The sequence below is a fragment of the Rhinolophus sinicus genome, chromosome 15 (assembly GCF_057876585.1).
Source record: "Rhinolophus sinicus isolate RSI-liver-muscle chromosome 15, RSI-T2T, whole genome shotgun sequence".
NCBI classification, from domain to species: Eukaryota; Metazoa; Chordata; class Mammalia; order Chiroptera; family Rhinolophidae; genus Rhinolophus; species Rhinolophus sinicus.
The window spans coordinates 129,709,071-129,726,624 of NC_142515.1; the positions used below are offsets into that span (position 1 = coordinate 129,709,071).

The window sequence follows — 17,554 nt, forward strand, 5'->3', positions numbered from 1 at the left end:
ATGTTGGGCACCTCTGCGGCCCGCGAGGCGGGCTCGGCGCTGCTAACATTGCAGCAGACGGCGCCCCAAGAGGACCAGGAGAACATCAACCCCGAGAAGGCGTCGCCCGCCCAGCATCCCCGCACCCGGGCCGGGCTGGCTGTACTGAAGGCCGGGAACCAGCGGGGTCCAGCGCCGCCGCAGAAACCCAAGACGAGACGGGTAAAGAGACGAGCGATATCTGCAGGAGGGTGGGCCGAGGGTTAGTTTTGCAAAGGTTTAGCAGGCAGAGGAGAGGGGCGAGAGCATCCTCTCGGCTTTTTGTTAGGGAGGCCTGGGCCTGCAGTCCCCCTGATCTCTGGTTTTGTGGCGTGTGGGATGCCACCGGCGTAGTTCTCCCATTAGTTTCCTGGCCATCACTGCATTGTGCTGCCTGTCTACTCTCGATTGGGGGTATTTTTCTATAGATAATGGGGTCAAACCAAGCCCTACAGCATGACTGTGGTCTTTGCCCGCCTCCGTGCCTTTCTCATAGTTTTTAAACCCCCGGCACGGCTCTAGGACCTGGACCTGCTGCCGCCAACCCACGCGGTTAAGAGGTTACTTCTACTTTAGGAAAGGATATTAAAAATACTCTGTTTTTGCTAAATTCCGCCATTTTACCCGATTTGCTCTGTTGCTCCACCCTGGGGTGAAAGTGGTGAAGCAACGCATTTTTGCCATCTCTTTCCTAAACTTGTCACCTTTCAGTCACTCCACCCCTCTTGTGGCCTTGATTAGTTTCTCATAATTCCACTTGGTATGACTCTCTATAACCTTTGCATAAATGCCTGTGACACTTTGGAACATCCCTTTTCTTCGACTACTCAGAGTTCGTTGCCTGGATTTTGCCGCAGTAACTTTAATTTTCCTGATAGAGTAGTTGGGAGTAAAGCAGAGGGTGAGACCCATAAGGGGAAGAAAGCAAAACTTCATTTAATAGGCTCAAAATCAGTATCCGTTTCTTTTCAGGCTGCACCTCTTAAGGATCTTCCTGTAAATGATGAGCACATTATTGTTCCTCCCTGGAAAGCAAACAGTCAACAGCCTGCATTTACCATCCATGTGGATGAAGCGGAAGAAGAGACTCAAAAGAGGCCAGGTGAATCTAAAAAAGCAGAGTGTGAAGATGTCCTGGCGTTTAATTCAGCTCTTACTTTACCTGAACCAAGAAAACCACTGGTACCTCTTGATTACCCCATGATGGGCAGTTTTGGTAAGTTTTAATGAACATCTGTATCAAATCGATATAATCATAATTATTAAATAAGTTGGGTTAATATTTTGCATTTTAGGGCATCTTACCTGACCCTTACTTACTACATGAGTTAGGCTTAATGTCACAAGGTTAGAAAGGGTGTTGTATCTCAGACCTCACAGCTAGTACATGACCTAGTGACCTACAAAAAGGAATAAAATCCTAATTGTCCGGTGTTCCTTCCCTTACACTGCCAGTCTCATCAATTGAATTAGAGCTCATTGATTTTAATCTGACCCTGGAAATGTTTGCTCTGTTGGGAGAATAGGTTTCAATTGTATTCATCAGATTCGCTTTGTTCATACCACTTCAGAGATGGGTATGCAGCTTTCCATATTGTGATATCTACTAACATCTCTTGACCTTTAAAGTTTTGTTTTGTGAAAGCATCTGAGCGAGCCTGTGATACCAGGGAGGAACACGGTCCTGTGAGTCAGCAGCCGAACCGTGGCTCTTTGTCTTAACCTCACGTCAAGAGTAGCTGCTTTCGACAGCTGTGCCTGCAGTTTGTGCTGCTGCCTAACCAGAGGGCTCGAGTCCCTGGACAGCTCACTGAATCCAATCTTGTTTTAGTTTTAGTTTTATTGATGAGTGGGGGTCTGGGAGGAGCAGGAAAGTCTTTCGGAATTCAAAGAATTTGTGTATTTTTATTTAAAATTTGCAACAGATTTTAGCCTCAAAGTGAACCTTGAAGTGAAAAGAATAATAGATCTTCTATGCTTCAAAAGATAAAATTACAAAAGGTGAATCACTTGATTACAGTGTTAATTTGTTTATAGTGCCCATAATAAACCTAAAAACCTAATTTTCTCATTAATACACTTGTTAGCCCTGCTTCCAATTAATGTGTAGGTTGTGCTTTGAATATGTCGGGCTTTGGGATCTGCAAATTCTTAGGGCAAATCCTATGTTATCTCAAAACCTGGACTTTAACTCTGTCCTATCGGAACCACCATGTCACCTGTTCTTGTCTCATGGAAGTTGAATGATACTTTAACATACCTAATACATGATCCTCACATTTATTTACCTGTTTGTGGCCTATCAGTATTTTTTCTTGTTAAATAAAGCTAAGTAGACAGGTACTAAAACCAGAGTGCAATAAATATTCTTTGTACTTTGTCATGGGAAGCCCTTTTTCATCACGTGAAACACATGCTTTCGTGGTGTGGGACTTCCTACAAGGGCAATCACTTTTTAAATTAAACAGTAAACTTAATCGTACTTTTGAATTCTCCCAGAGTCACCACATGCTATGGACATGTCAATTGTACTGGAAGATGAAAAGCCAGTGAGTGTTAACGAAGTACCAGATTACCACGAGGACATTCACACATACCTCAGGGAAATGGAGGTAAAGGCTCTCTGAATCCACTTTTCATACTGTTAATGTCATGAAATGAAATTGAGAGGGAAATGCTTTGAAGTTTTTTAACTGCCAATGAATTACTCTAATGCAGTACTTAGGTTTCTAGCATATAGCAGCATAGTTAATGATAGAATAATCTAACTGAAATGTTTAAATCTACGCTAAGTAACTTTCTCAACAGATTAAATGTAAGCCTAAAGTGGGTTACATGAAGAAACAGCCAGACATCACCAACAGTATGAGGGCTATCCTCGTGGACTGGTTAGTTGAAGTAGGAGAAGAATATAAACTCCAGAATGAGACGCTGCATTTGGCTGTGAACTACATTGATAGGTTTCTTTCATCCATGTCTGTGTTGAGAGGAAAACTTCAGCTTGTGGGCACTGCTGCTATGCTGTTGGCCTCGTAAGTCACCTTGGGTAAAAAGTGATCAGTACCTTTCTGTGTAGGGAAGAAACTGGGATTTTCAACAGTGTCACCTTTAATATTACACAAGGCAGAGAGTCAGTGACTACTTCAGTGGTGACAGGTGTGGGTGAAACCTCTCATTTAGGACAGTTTCCAGGTCTGGATTCCAGGGTACCTTGCTGAATGAGCATGGAGACTGGCTACATTTTAATACACCAGGACTAGGGTACAAAGTTGAAAAGTGTGGTTCCTTCCATTAAAAAGTGCTTTCTGACACATAAGCAAAATCTTCTCCCCATTAAAACATGAAAACTAAATTTTAAAACTAAAACATAAAACGCTTATTTTTCTAAGAAAAGTTTCTAAATTTTCATTTACTTGAACTCTGTATTGTTCCCATGTTGGCAAGACTCGTGCCTCATTTATTTCCTTTGACTGCCCTGGGAGAAATAGCTCAAATGTCCTTTATTGATCTGGGTCTTTTAATTAGCATTTACCCAGTCTCTGCTAGAAATGGTGAATTACCAGTCAGTTATCAGTAGAAACAGGCCATGGGTGGAGAATAGGTTTTGGATTCGTTCTGTGTATTCTGTGGATTTGTTCTGGGTTTCAGAATTGGGATGAACAAGCTTCTCTTTTAGGACTGATTGCTTGAAACTTTGTTCATTGTAGAAAGTTTGAAGAAATCTACCCCCCAGAAGTAGCAGAGTTTGTGTACATTACAGATGACACCTACACCAAGAAACAGGTTCTGCGAATGGAGCACCTCGTGCTCAAAGTCCTTGCTTTCGACTTAGCAGCACCGACAGTGAATCAGTTTCTTACCCAGTACTTTCTGCACCAGCAGCCTGCAAACTGCAAAGTAGAAAGTTTAGCAATGGTAAGTTCTTTTCATTTGGTTGAATCAAGATTCTTAGGTCACAATTAAGGGCAAGTCCTAGTTTCTGTACAGCTTTGGCCAAGGGATTTAGTATTTCGGGGACAGATTAATGCTGCAGTATGGCAGAGAGCCTACCATCGGCAAAAGGTAATAGAAATTGGGAAAGCATTAGGAATAGTGATCTGAGGATGAAGTCTGGGGAAATGGTAGGGTAGCCAGAAGAGTTGTTTTAAAAGTTATTAAAAGGAGGAAAATATGGGAAGACAGTGGGACAAAACACTAGTTAATGGATATAGCTAAAAGATGAGGCTATGGGAATTTTTTCCTATGGTTGCTATACAGCGAGGGAAAAATTAGGTCAGAAGGCAGGATTTGGGATTTGAATTCTAAAGCTCTTGCGATCAAAAGTATATTTACTTTTCATTCCAGTTTTTGGGAGAGTTAAGTTTGATAGATGCTGACCCATACCTTAAGTATTTGCCATCAGTTATCGCTGGAGCAGCCTTTCATCTAGCCCTCTACACAGTCACGGGACAAAGTTGGGTACGTATGTACTACGATGTCTTCACAGCTACCTTGCCACTTACATGCTTGTGCCACATTAAGTTTAGTAACCGTCGTGTACAGCTGATGGTTGTCTGGATGTACTGACCTGGAAAAACTGTTCAACTATCTACATTGTTTGTTAGGTACAAAGCTCAGGTATTACTTGGATTTGAAAGGCGTGCTTAAAGAATTCGGGCCTCATGGCTTGCTACTAGCAGGGAACGTAGTAAGAATTGATCAAAGTCAGCATAAAAGAGATGGAATGGCTTGAGAAAACTGGAAGGTCTTTTAGTTGGAGGTGTTAGTACTGAAATTGAACAAAACTCAAGCTCAGTCCTATTGTACTAGTGTCTGCCGCTAAAAACAACTCAGCGGTTTTCTTCTCCCTCCTCTAGCCTGAATCCTTAGTACAAAAGACTGGATATACCCTGGAGAGTCTGAAGCCTTGTCTCCTGGACCTTCACCAAACCTACCTCAGAGCACCACAGCATGCACAACAGTCAATCAGAGAAAAGTACAAAAATTCAAAGTAAGAATTAACATGAATAGATTTTAAGAAGCTTCTTTTCCAGGCTATCGTATGGTTCAGAGATCCTTGACACTTGAACTTGATTAAAGGATTCACAAATTGGGCACAGCCTACTTAGAAGCTGTTCTCTTAGCAGGCCATGTGTTTGTCCTGCATTTGAAGATGAGGGGAGATGAATGGGGCATGCGCATGTTTTGGGGACCAGGCAATGGTTTTATAATCATTAACTCAAACAGATAGAAATAGCATTTTGGAGTTCCTAGTATACATATCATTCCTTCTCTCAATGAATGTTTACTAAAAATGTTTTTTTCCCCCTACTTGCAGGTATCATGGTGTTTCCCTCCTCAACCCACCAGAGATACTAAATGTGTAACAGTGAAAGACTGCCTGTATTTTCTAAGATTTAAATCACTCAAAGCATATTGTGCACAGTTTTTATCTTAGGTTTTAATTTTACAATCATTTAATACAAAAGTTGTGGTCAAGTGCAAATTATGGTATCTATTACTTTTTAAATGGTTTTAATTTGTATATCTTTTGTACATGTAACTATCTTAGATATTTGGCTAATTTTAAGTCGTTTGTTAAAGTATTGATGCCAACTGCCAGGATAAGAATTAATAAATTGATTTGGAAAACTTGGTTTGTAAGTCAAATTTAATTTGAGGCAAAAATTTGACTTCAGGATTTCACTCAGAAAGATTAATTTGGTCTCTTACAGTATAACAGGGACTGGGAAGGCTTCTAAAATTTTTTAAATTTTAACTATAATCTCAGGAAAACAGATAAGTTTTGACATTTGCTTTCCTAAGCAACTGGACCAGTTTGCAAATTTGGGCATAATAATCAAAACACATCTGGCATAAATCTGCTTATTTATAAGTTGTAATAACCCTAGACTCTTTCAGCCCTTTGTATACACTAAGAAAATGCTTCATTCCTCATCAACTTTTACACTGTACTGAAGTGACAATTATTCATAACCTGTTAAGTTCTTCAGAAGGTTTATTTCAAAGCATAATGTAAAAAAGTATAAAGAAATGACTAGATTTTATACTGGATTTGTGAATAAAAAATACCCAAGGTTGCTATCACTTAAATAAATATCCTTTAATAGTTATATACACAAATACAACCATGTGAGCTTCAGTTAGCAGCTCTCTTCTTTTTTCTCTTTCTCACTGGCCTTTTACTTGGTGCTTTTTCTTGTTTTGCACTGATGGTCTGTATTCTGTGAATAAAGTAAATCGACAGTTTACTAATAGTATCAGTACTAGAAGCTGATCCCATGGGTGATTCACCAGACTTACACCATTGCGTGTATTAAATTTTGCATCACACGGGAGGCCTTACTGTTTTCCTGTAACTGAGTAAAATACAGTAACTTTGAAAGGCATCCAAACAGTTTTACAAAATTAGGTCCTAATATTTTAAATCTCAGGTGGAAGAAACCAGAGAAAGAACAGATGGATTTCTAATGAGAAAGGAACATCTTTTTGTTTACAGTAGGGCAAGATGAGAATAAAACCAGAGAAATAAACCAGAAATTTGTTACCTTATTTTCTTTGGATTCTTGTCTGGTTCTAAAATGATCATTTCTTCTTCCTCACTGTCTGACAGCACTATAGGGGCATCTTCAAGAAAAGTTAAGAAAGCAATGTAAGTACAGGCATGCCTCATTTTATTACATTTTGCTTTATTGCATTTAGAAGGTAATTTGGTTTTTTACAAATTGAAGGTTTGTGGCAACCCTGAGTAGATCAAGTCTATCAGCACCATTTTTCCAACAGGCTCAGATGATGGTTATCATTTTTAGCAATAAAGTATTTTTTAATTAAGGTATGTACATTGTTTTATGAACTGGGAAACCAAAATAATTCTGTGACTCGCTTTATTGTCATGTTCTGGAGCAAACCTGCATTATCTCTGAGGTATGCCTATATCTATTGGAAATTTCCCACATAGTTTTTATATCAGTGGTTCTAAACTTGAGCCCAAGCTACTCTGGGTGGAGGTTTTATTTCCCAAAGATTTCTTTAATTACATAATCATTCGGTACATGCCATTATAGGAAAGTTAGAGGGAAACTATATTTTATAGATATACATAGCATTTTTTGTAGACCCAATTTGGACACTAGCAGAATTGTTGGGTCAAAAGGAATATACATTCTAAAAGATTAAAAATGCTATCACTTTTTGCTTTTAATTTATTTCCTTTATTACTACTAGGGTTGGCATATGTTATTGGCCATTTGTATTTGAAAATTACGTCTGTATCTTACCCATTTTTCTCCTTAGCCTTTGTTAATGATATATATAAAATGTGAATTAATCCTTTTCCCAGTTGTTGGTATATCAGTTCTTTCTATCTTGAGTCTTCCATTAGTTTCTCCCTTTGTCCATATATTTTAGAAAAGCTTTACCTGCTCTATCCTCCCAATTATCTCAGATCTTTATTATTCATTTGAAAATACTAGCATTTGAAATAATTGCTTCAAGCAGCAATTGAATATTGTAGCTATTAACCTTATTAATCTTAGAAAAACAGTCCATAAATATATAGAGGCTTATGTAAGGATGCGATGCTCACTGTAGCACTGAAAAGGTAAAAAATGGTATCAACATGCATTTATCAAGAAGGGAATGATTAAACCAATTAGTTAAATTCAACACTGAAGCATTATATGCAGCATTTTAAAAGAATGTGGCTGATATGTATATAATGACATGGAAAAAATTCTAAAGCTTCATTCACAGTACCTGTGTGTAGCAGCTTATATGGATGTAAATATACATTAAATAAATACATGGGACAAGATCTGGAAGAAAAATCCCAAGTAGAAGTAACTCCTGGGAAAACTGAACAAGGGTCCCAATCAATGGGGATGTTTTTCCCCCGACAAAAACCCCAGCAGACTCAGTCATGTTTACAGGCAGTAATTTCTTTCCTTCGTCAAAGGGAGGCAGGTCTGCATCACACAGACTCGTAAGTACATCCTTTAGTTCTCCGCCAGCCTAGTTCCTAGATCCTTTGTATGATTTCTGTTTTTACTACATTAAAAAAAAACCACCTCATTTTCTGGTATGGGCCAGTCAAGAATTTGGTTTTCTTAAAAGTAAAAATACCCACAGATAAAAACAATCTCTCCAGTTCTATGGCTTTCAGAATGCAAGGATCATCTAGGCTTACCTGTATCCCAGGTATTCCTAGAATTTTGTATGTTCTGATTCAATATGGTAGCCATACTTGTATGCGGCTATTTAATTTTATATTAACCAAAATTATTAAAATTTAGAATTCAGTTCCTTGGTCACACAAGCCACATTTCAAGTGCTCAACAGCTAGATGGCAAGTGGCTACCATATTGGACATGTAGATAAAGAACATTTATAACAGTGCAGAAAGTTCTATTTGGACAGCACTTTTCAATATATATAAGGTTGCAGGCTGTATGTTTTCATCTAGAAACTACACAGACATAGCATGCAGGAATAAGATCTTGAAAAAAAACCTTAAAACTGGCCCAGCTATATATATATACATAAAAGAAAAAAGAACAGAACATGTCTTAATTAAAAATGCCACTACATTTACATACCAAAGAGTACCACTACTACACAAAAATAAGCACACTCTTTTAGAAAAGAATTGGAGTTAATACTGCAGTTAGCCTTAGTTGAAATTTAAAATATTGAGCCTCTCTAAAGAAAGGAACTGCTAATATAAAAATAAGATCCCTATTTTAGGGATATTTTAATCTATAAATAGGGATTATGTACACATATAACTAATTTATATATCTACATATATTAAAAGTCATAAAGTACCATCTACCTTGGCTTCCAGTATTGGAGACTTCTATTTCAGTGTCCATTTTTGTATTATCGAAAATGACTGCTTCATCACTGCCACCTTCATCCTCATCCTCCTTTTCAGAGTCGTCGGGGTCACCCCAGGAGTTTTCTACTCCTTCTCCAATTTGGGCAGTTCCAGGAGTCCAGAGCACAGGTTTAGAAACACTTAACAAGTCAAGAAAACTGAATAATAAAAATAGTGCTATTGAATGCAGTGTTGAAAAAGATGAGAATGAAAGTTTTAACACTGAAATGTGCCTCAAATTCTTAAGAAAAAAATTTACTAATAGTTCTATGGATGGCTAAACTGAAGAAAAGTAAATTACTCAGGTAAGATTTCAAGATCATGATGGTGAGAAATATCAAGAGATAATCAACATTTTAGTTGTAATAAATTTGGTGAATGGATGAATAAGTAATTTGAAGAACAATGTGTAACAGTGTACAGAGTGCTTGACCTTGCCATTGAAATTAAAGAACAATTTTCCAAAGGAAAATGAAATGTTATAAAATGGTTGTTAAAATAGAGGATTTTCTGGGTTGTTGAGGATAGCTGAAGAGAACGTGGCTGTTAAACCACCGACTTAGGACTCATCACCATCTTGTCGTGTCTTAAATGTTTTCTCTAACAAAGCAGTGTTTCACAAGACAAATGTCAGCGTGCACACCCTTCACATTGCCCTAATAATGCCACAATGTTAGGAATCTTCTTGTTAGTGAAAGAAAAAACAAAACAAAACAAAACCACCCAGTAAAGATACACTTCTGTGGGCGGTTCGGCTTCAGCAATGATTTCTTCTGCTTTCTCTCCTACATCGCAGGTATCAACAGGGGCCTTTTCCATTTTAAATGCTGTGATCCTTTGATTTGCTATAGACTCTGCAAAGCCAAACTTCCCACCTTCTTTCCTGTGTGGGGTTTTTGGAGGGGTGGGGATGGGATGGGGGTGGACGACAAATGGGAGAGAAGACATGAGAGGAAAAAAAGTTAACTATTTTATCCTTTCAATGGATGACAAATATTGGAATAGTGAATGACTAACTTAATCTCACCGATTTATTATGCCTATCAAGAAAAATAATAAAAAGTTCCCATAATTACCACTTATTGAACCATGTGCCAGGCACATGTAAGGGCTTAAAACAGATTATTCTCTAGTCCTCAAACAAGCCCTACCAGGGTTCTATAACATTAACTTCCCATGTTACAGAAGACACTGACGTGCTGGGTTATAGATCTTATTCAATGTCACATGGTAAGAGGACAGGAATCAACCCAGTATGTTCTTTCAGTTAATTTGAGTTACTTGAGTCTTTTTTCCCAACCCTTAATTTTTATTAAAGAATAATGTGGCTTTCCAATACAGATTATTTAAATTGGAATACAACAGTTTAATCAACTTTATTAAAAAACACTAGTACATTCAACTGAGATTAACTAAGGAAAGATCCGTGTGAAAATTATATAGCTACCCTATGCCAGAAGGGTCCTTAACAGAAAAAAAATCTATTATAAAAAGACAATTTAGTTCTAAAAAGAAATTAAACTTACCTAACTTTCTGGTCATTCTCCAAAGCCTTCTGTATTAGCTCTGTAATTTCCGCTACTTTCACACCAGCAATTTTACTACATCTCAAAACCTATTTATAAAAATCAACTGTTACTAAAGATAACAAATCAAATAGCTTTCTCTAACAAAACTAAAAACGTGAGATTAGTTTTTCTAACTTTACAATTTAAGCCTGACTGTTTTTTTTCAAATATGAAAATAATATAAACAAGTTAAAGCAAGGTGTCAGAGTTGTTTTAAAACAGTTGAAGGATGGGGGTGGCCGGATGGCTCAGCTAGTTAGAGCGCAATCTGTGAACAACAGGGTGGCCAGTTCGATTCCCACATGGGATGGTGAGTTGCGCCCCCTGCAACTAAAGATTGAAAATGGCGACTGGACTTGGAGCTGAGCTGCGCCTTCCACAACTAGATTGAAGGACAACGACTTGGAGCTGATGGACCCTGGAAAAACACACTGTTCCCCAATAAAATTTAAAAAAATTAAAAAATAAAATAGTTGAAGGACGATCACATTAAGGGAACACTCAAAAACTTCCCTAGACACTAGCAGACAACAATGAAGAGGTCACACGCGCGCATTATGTGCTCAAGCTGCACTTTCTTCCTGTGTAAGTGACACACATGGCTGCACAGTATCCCTGGAAGCTTTCACAAAGCAAAGGTTCTCAGGCCTCAAGGAACTAACATCAGTATCTCTGGAAATAGGACCTGGTAGTGGTCACAGTGATAAGCAAAACCTACATTTACTGCACACAATCTACTACACTGTACAGTGCAATACAGCCGTATCTATTTATCCTTACATCCTTCCAACAAGTCAATAGTAACGTTACTCCTTATTTTACAGATAAAGGATACGAAATCATTTGCCAAAGGTCAGTTAGTATAAGGCAGAGCTGGAACTCCAACTACAGCGGTCTCGAGCTCTTGACCACCTGCTCTCTATGCTAGATGGCAACCTAGTTCTAAACGCCCCCTGTGAGTCAGGTAGGTAGCTGGATTGGAGAACTTATTGTACCCAGATTCTAAAAGTACAACTATCTTTTTACCTCATTTCTATTTTTTGACACTTTCAGAGGTGGAGGGACAGGGATAGGAATCCCTTTCCTCACTGACAGGAGGGAAGTGTCGCTCTGTCTAGAAGAGTTAGACTCAGGAGGGCCATACAGGGAGCAGCAAGGCAGGAAGGAAGACAGCTTGTTGCCACCAGTCAACAGCTTAACGACAGTGCTGAAACCAGATGCTGACACATCCTACAATCACTGAAAATACCCTTGTTGGATTTTCGTTAAACAAACTAGAAAATGCTTCTAAAACGAGGCCCATTCTTAAAGAACCTGCATTAGCACTGACCTGCTCTTTCAGCAGCATGATCCCACCACTGGACTGGAGGGTACAGATCTCTCGGTGCTTGTTCATGGCGATCACCAGCAAGCCGTCCATCACACGTTCTTCTCGCTCGTGGGGGTCCACCAATAAGTAGGTGCTGAAATGAACGGGAAGCGGACCTGACCAAATCTGAGGCTGACTGATGGACAAGTTTAAGATAATGGATATTTTTACAAGATGGCATTAATAAAGTCAACACAGTGAAGGCCCGAGCCTGTGGATTTCAGCCACTTTAATGGGAAAAGATACAAGAAAATGATGGTTTTTACGGACACAAAATGAATGGTAAGTGGATGTTGCTAGCTATAACAATAAAATCACATCAGGTTCATAATGGTTTTATTTAAATAATATATAGTCTAAATCTAATGCTATCACTTTGGTTAAATAACTGGCTCATTGTGAAAATTCAGATAACATTAATTTGGTTAATTTTAAAATCTCCCTAATGTCCTGTACTCTGAAGTTCTTCTAAGTTCTGCTAATGGCTCATTAAAAAATTTCTGCACCGTTTAATGTTAGCCTCTAGTCACATGTGGTTACTGAGCCCTTGAAATGTGGCTACTCCAAACAGAGATGTAACTGTAGTATAAAGCTCTGGATTTTAAAGAGTTACTGGAAACAAAAATGTAAACTATTTCATGAATAATTTTTAAGATTGATTATATAAAATAATATCTTAGATATATTAAGTAAAATACATCAAAATTAATTTTATCTTATTCTTTTTCCCTTTTATGTGGCTACTGGAAAATGTTAAATTCCATATATAGCTGACGGTGCCACTCTATTTCCCTCTAATGAAATTCTACACCACAGTGACTGAAACTTGAAAGCTTTTCTCTAGTTCTTACTCATAAAATTGTTAAAATATCTTATTTATACCTCCCTTTGTTTTTAAAGAGACTGAAAGCTCAAGCTTTCATTTCAAGGCACCACCGCATGGACGCAGGGCTCCGGGTTTGCAGTTGTGGGAGGCACTATTACAGCAGTGAGTTGTGAAGCAACTCCTGGAAAGCTGAACGCGTTTCCTCCCGTTTGTGAGCCATGCCTCCTTGGGACCTGCTCCTAGGACCTAATATGCTCTCATTAATCCTCAGGAATTCTCACCCCCGATGAGAGTCTCACATACACTTCTCTTACCACCTGTACATCTCTGGGACAGAGAAAACACTATGTGCAGCAGTAAAGTCATGAATTTCTGATACGCCATTAAAAGAAAAATGTGGAGTCTTCATTAGAGAAGTTTGTCCCTTCTATTGAGAAAGCTCTTCCAAGTAAAGCCCTCACAAAGACAGAAAAGGACTATCAGGTGGTTTAATGTAAAAGGAGGCTTGGTCATTTGTCCACAACACACCAGTGCCCAGCCGCATTTACACGTTCAGCCCATGACAAGCATGAGACTTACCCTTGCTGGAAGAAGGCAAAACTGACGCAAATGGGCATGTGGTGGATGCTCAATGGCACGGGATCACGCTCTTCTGGGGCATACTGTGTGAAAAGTGTCAACCACTGGTCACTAAGGCATGAATACACAAACAGGCATCGTGCACATCAAGCAGGAAAATTAAGAATGGAATTCTTTTAATCGTCAGTGAGGCCCTAACTAACTTCTTTTACAATGACCTACTTGACTTTGCACTCCTGTCCCTTAACACTGCATTTGTCCAAAGGCTGTCCTGAGGTGTTTTACAGACCAAAGGTCCACTCACTGCTGTAGGACTCACTTTTTAGTACATTCATAGTTATGTAACTATCAGCACAATCCAATTTTTTAACATTTACATGACCTCCCCCAACTTCTCTCGAGCCTGTTTTCAGTCAGTCAATTCTTACTCCCAGCCCCAAGCAACCGCTGATGTGCCTTCTGTCTCTAGAAAGCTGCCTGTTCTGGGCATTCCATGTAAGTGGAATTCAACAATTTTTAGTCTTTTGCACCTGCCTCCTTTCAGCTCAGCATGTCTCATCCATCTTGTAGTATATGTCAGTAGTTTGATCCTTTTTACCAATGTATTGTGTTCCTTCGGATGGCTAGGCCACATTTGATTTTCCATGCACCAGTTAGTGAACATCTGGATTGCTACCAGGTTTTAGCTGCTATGAATAATGCAGCTATGAACATTTACATAAAACTTTTTGAGTAAATATACTTTACATTCATTCTTCTTGAGTATATCCCTAGGCATGGAATTGTTGAGCTGTATACATTTACACTTAGCTTTTTAAGAAACTGCCAAACTTTTCCAATGTGTTTGTACCATCATTTTACATTACCACCAGCAAGAACTGTATAGTGTTTTTTAACTGATAATATTTTTGTCTACTAATTGCTCTGTTTCTTTTTACTTCCTCATATCAACTCCCTTCTCTAAAAGAAAGGTCTCTATTGTAAATAAACCTTTGTCCCTACTTAAGTATTTAAAGAGTCTGTTCCAGTCTGATGCCTAAAAGCAGCATCATGAATGACTGCTTAAAGAATATGGGCCTCTGATGTTTCCTTTTGTAACTTCAGGACTCAAACTACCACCACAGTACACTTTCATTATTCTAGCATGTAATTTACTTAAATTGAAATGGACGTACTCAACATAAAGACAATGTAAACTACATAGGTCAACAGTTTTTGAAATGTGGTCCTCGCACCAGCAGCATCCGTATCACCTGGGAGCTGATAGAAGTACAAACTGATACATCCTACTAACCTTCCTACTGAGGGTGGAGCATAGCAATGTTTTAACAAACCGGCCACGTATTTCTGATGGACTTCGCCACAGAGTAAGCACGACCATTTCACTATTTCACTGTGCTGAGAAGCGTGTATTTTTCACATGTGGCCCCGAAACACTCCATCTAATGCTTGGTCCAAAGAAGAAATCATCTAGTTCTATTCTAGAAAACCAGGCTAGGGTGTGCTTTTTGACAGACACTTCAATACAGGAGGTCTAAGAGTTTCAAGGGTAGTTTTTCTTTACGAACAAATTTTAGAACATACCTTGTTTCCATCTATAAGCCTTTACTAATAACAGGTTGCCTGCACGTGAAGGATATTCATTCATTCACAGAAAGGGGCCTGGCTCACATCATGGGAGCTTACCAGTGTCACTTCATCTCCTTGGACAGACACATCAGGCCTTCGGAAGTGACACAAGGCTACAATGGCAGCAATGCTGGCAGCATCAATAATATTTCCATCATGATTTAATAAATGCAGGTCCACTCGTATTTGCCAAACCTGAATGTGAATTTAAAACAAAAATAAATCTTAACTGATCACAACCTGTGGCCTTTTAAAAGGAAAAGTAACACTGTATGCAAATTTTTCTTCTGCTGTTAAAACGTGGTTACTCCTTCTATTGTATCAATAAAACTGTATTTAGAAAAATGTTAAGCCTGACCAATATCTGAAATACCAATAGTTCACCTTTATGAGTCATTTCACAACAGCAAAATATATGCCCTAAATATATAGAGCCATTCTATATTTAATACTGAGATTTCCCTAACTCCAAAACTAATTATATTTTTATTGTCTAACTTAAAAAACTCAAACCCTTAGGTTTTACCTGACAAATGATAATCTTACAAGTAATGCAAATAGGAATTGTCATATTCAAGTATGGAATGTAGAAAGGCTAAGTGACTTCTGGAGTCACAAAAGATGGTCAAAATACCCTAATCAAGAAAAAAGTACTAATGTCATCACGCAGAGTAATTTATTGAGAGTAAGATTTCCAATGTCAGCTTACCACGGACTCACTGTGCAGCCTTGTGTAAGTCAATAAACCTATCCAAATGAAGGATTTAATCTATCCTTAAGTTTTTCATTCATAAAAAAGGAAAACATCTGCTTATCAACTCAAATAACATAAGAAAATAAATAAAGACATATGAAAAACCACAAGTTCTTTGAGCAAGACATTTTTTCACAAATCCAAGTAGCTATTTTCACCAATGTTTTTTGTTCCTTCACAGAGAAATGACACAAAGTTTTATGGCTGGCACTCAGGAACATTTGAAGTAAAATAAACCAGTATAAAACTGAGTTAAAGAAGCTCTAAGAATTAACGTAATCAACAATACTCATGCTAAAATTAAGAATTTTGAGCATATCCCCCACCTTTTCGCCAGCAACAACACAGAGAGATTCAGTGTCTATACACTTCGAATTTCTTAGACATCTTTCCAAGAGACGATTCAACTTCACCAAGAGATCTGACTGCCTATGAAAATAGGAATGGGCTAATGTCAACCAAGCATTAAAACAATACCTCACTGCTATTATATTCTCTTCTGGTTAAAGCAGCTTAGAAGAAAATTTAAATACCTGCCAGGTTCAAAAGCTGGAGCAGCCATCTGAGAGAGTTCAAGGTTAAAAAAAAGAATACCTTCTGTTGCCCTGTTGAGTTTTGGAGAAACAAGTTCACAGGAAACCTGTCCAAGAACTCTGCAAAGATAAAGTACAAATCTGTTAACTAAATATATTTCCTTTCCAATTAACAAAAAAACTAAAAAAGATACCAATTAAGTTTCAATCTTATTCTGAGTAATAACATACTCATCATGATATATCAGAGGTTGATATTACATATGTAGTGGTAGAATATATACAGGAGTAAGATATACATTGGCATACCCAAAGAGATGACATGAAAAAACATCTCATTACAATACTGACTATTCCACAGATCGTTTAAGAAAAAAACAAATGCCCTTAACTCCTCTTTTCTAAAATGAATATTTACTGATACAAGATGGCATGAAAACTTGAGATTTCTTAAGTTTTCCCATGGCATGCATAGTTGGCCAATATTACCTGACCAATGTCCTCACAACCGCCAAATGAATATTAAAAGTCTAATTCTCATGTCACTCAGAAAAAAGGAAAAGTAGGACCTACTTACTGACAACTGAAGGAAACAAATTCATGTGACAGAATGTATATTTATGATTTAAAATTTAAAACGTGACTACAAAGCACCTTGCATTAGAGAAAATATACTTATTTTCGCTGCTAAACAAAATAATGTGCAGGATTCTTAGCTGCTCTGTAAACTAAGTCAGTTAGGTTCTTTTAAACTCTTCCCCATCGAGCTCATGTTTAATTTGAAGCTAGTTACCTTGTTTTCCCAAGTTCCACAATACAGCATCCATAATCGGTTCCAAAGGAGATTCTGATGTTCCTATAGTCGTAGGTTTGTCTGCCATCCAGGCGCTGGAAACACAATATACACCGGCTTATTCCCTCAACAGACACTGGGCAGCTACTCTGAGCCGGGGCCCTGGGCGAAGCCCTTGGAGGGAAGCGGGATCCTGCGCCTCCGCCCCAGGAAGTAGAAACGAGGTGCCCGGGCAAAGAACCCACTGTAGCCGACTAAAGCCTGCAGGACGAGGGACGCACCGGCTGTCCCCCAGGGGCTCCCGGGGCCTGCGAGGACCAGGCTGTGTCCGAGCCGGAAGACTGCCGCGGGCCGGGAGACCCGAGCAGCCGAAGCTCCCCGGCACCGTTTACCTTCTTCTCCTCGATGGCGCGGAGGAGGAAGCGGCGCTCGCAGTTGGAAAGTGGTGTCTCTTTCATGATGTCGGGTCCCGGGACCCTGGGGCACCGGAATCCGCGCGGGGAAGGGGACCGAGCCTCTCCACGCGCACCCCGCTCTCCGGGAGGCGCAGGGCCTTTACGTCATCAAGGCTCGCGGCCGAAGGTGCGAACGCGGAGGCTGCGGTCGCTAG

At 38.9% G+C, this 17,554-nt stretch overlaps 2 protein-coding genes across 2 annotated transcripts; one reads left to right on the forward strand and one right to left on the reverse strand.

Moving 5' to 3' along the window:
* On the forward strand, nucleotides 1-5,653 carry CCNA2 (cyclin A2). Its single transcript, XM_019741405.3, has 8 exons — nucleotides 1-201; nucleotides 991-1,234; nucleotides 2,518-2,630; nucleotides 2,827-3,050; nucleotides 3,726-3,933; nucleotides 4,363-4,476; nucleotides 4,875-5,008; nucleotides 5,336-5,653. The coding sequence occupies exons 1-8, from the start codon at nucleotides 1-3 to the stop codon at nucleotides 5,382-5,384; spliced, it is 1,287 nt and encodes a 428-aa protein (XP_019596964.2). The 3' UTR covers nucleotides 5,385-5,653.
* A 443-nt stretch (nucleotides 5,654-6,096) lies between these two features.
* On the reverse strand, nucleotides 6,097-17,522 carry EXOSC9 (exosome component 9). The gene is made up of 12 exons (XM_019741403.3): nucleotides 17,337-17,522; nucleotides 16,945-17,039; nucleotides 16,152-16,271; nucleotides 15,945-16,047; nucleotides 14,922-15,059; nucleotides 13,236-13,318; nucleotides 11,792-11,924; nucleotides 10,420-10,508; nucleotides 9,630-9,776; nucleotides 8,849-9,033; nucleotides 6,567-6,645; nucleotides 6,097-6,242 (listed from the first exon to the last, which is right to left on the reverse strand). The coding sequence occupies exons 1-12, from the start codon at nucleotides 17,400-17,402 to the stop codon at nucleotides 6,158-6,160; spliced, it is 1,323 nt and encodes a 440-aa protein (XP_019596962.1). The 5' UTR covers nucleotides 17,403-17,522; the 3' UTR covers nucleotides 6,097-6,157.
* Nucleotides 17,523-17,554: the final 32 nt, after the last annotated feature.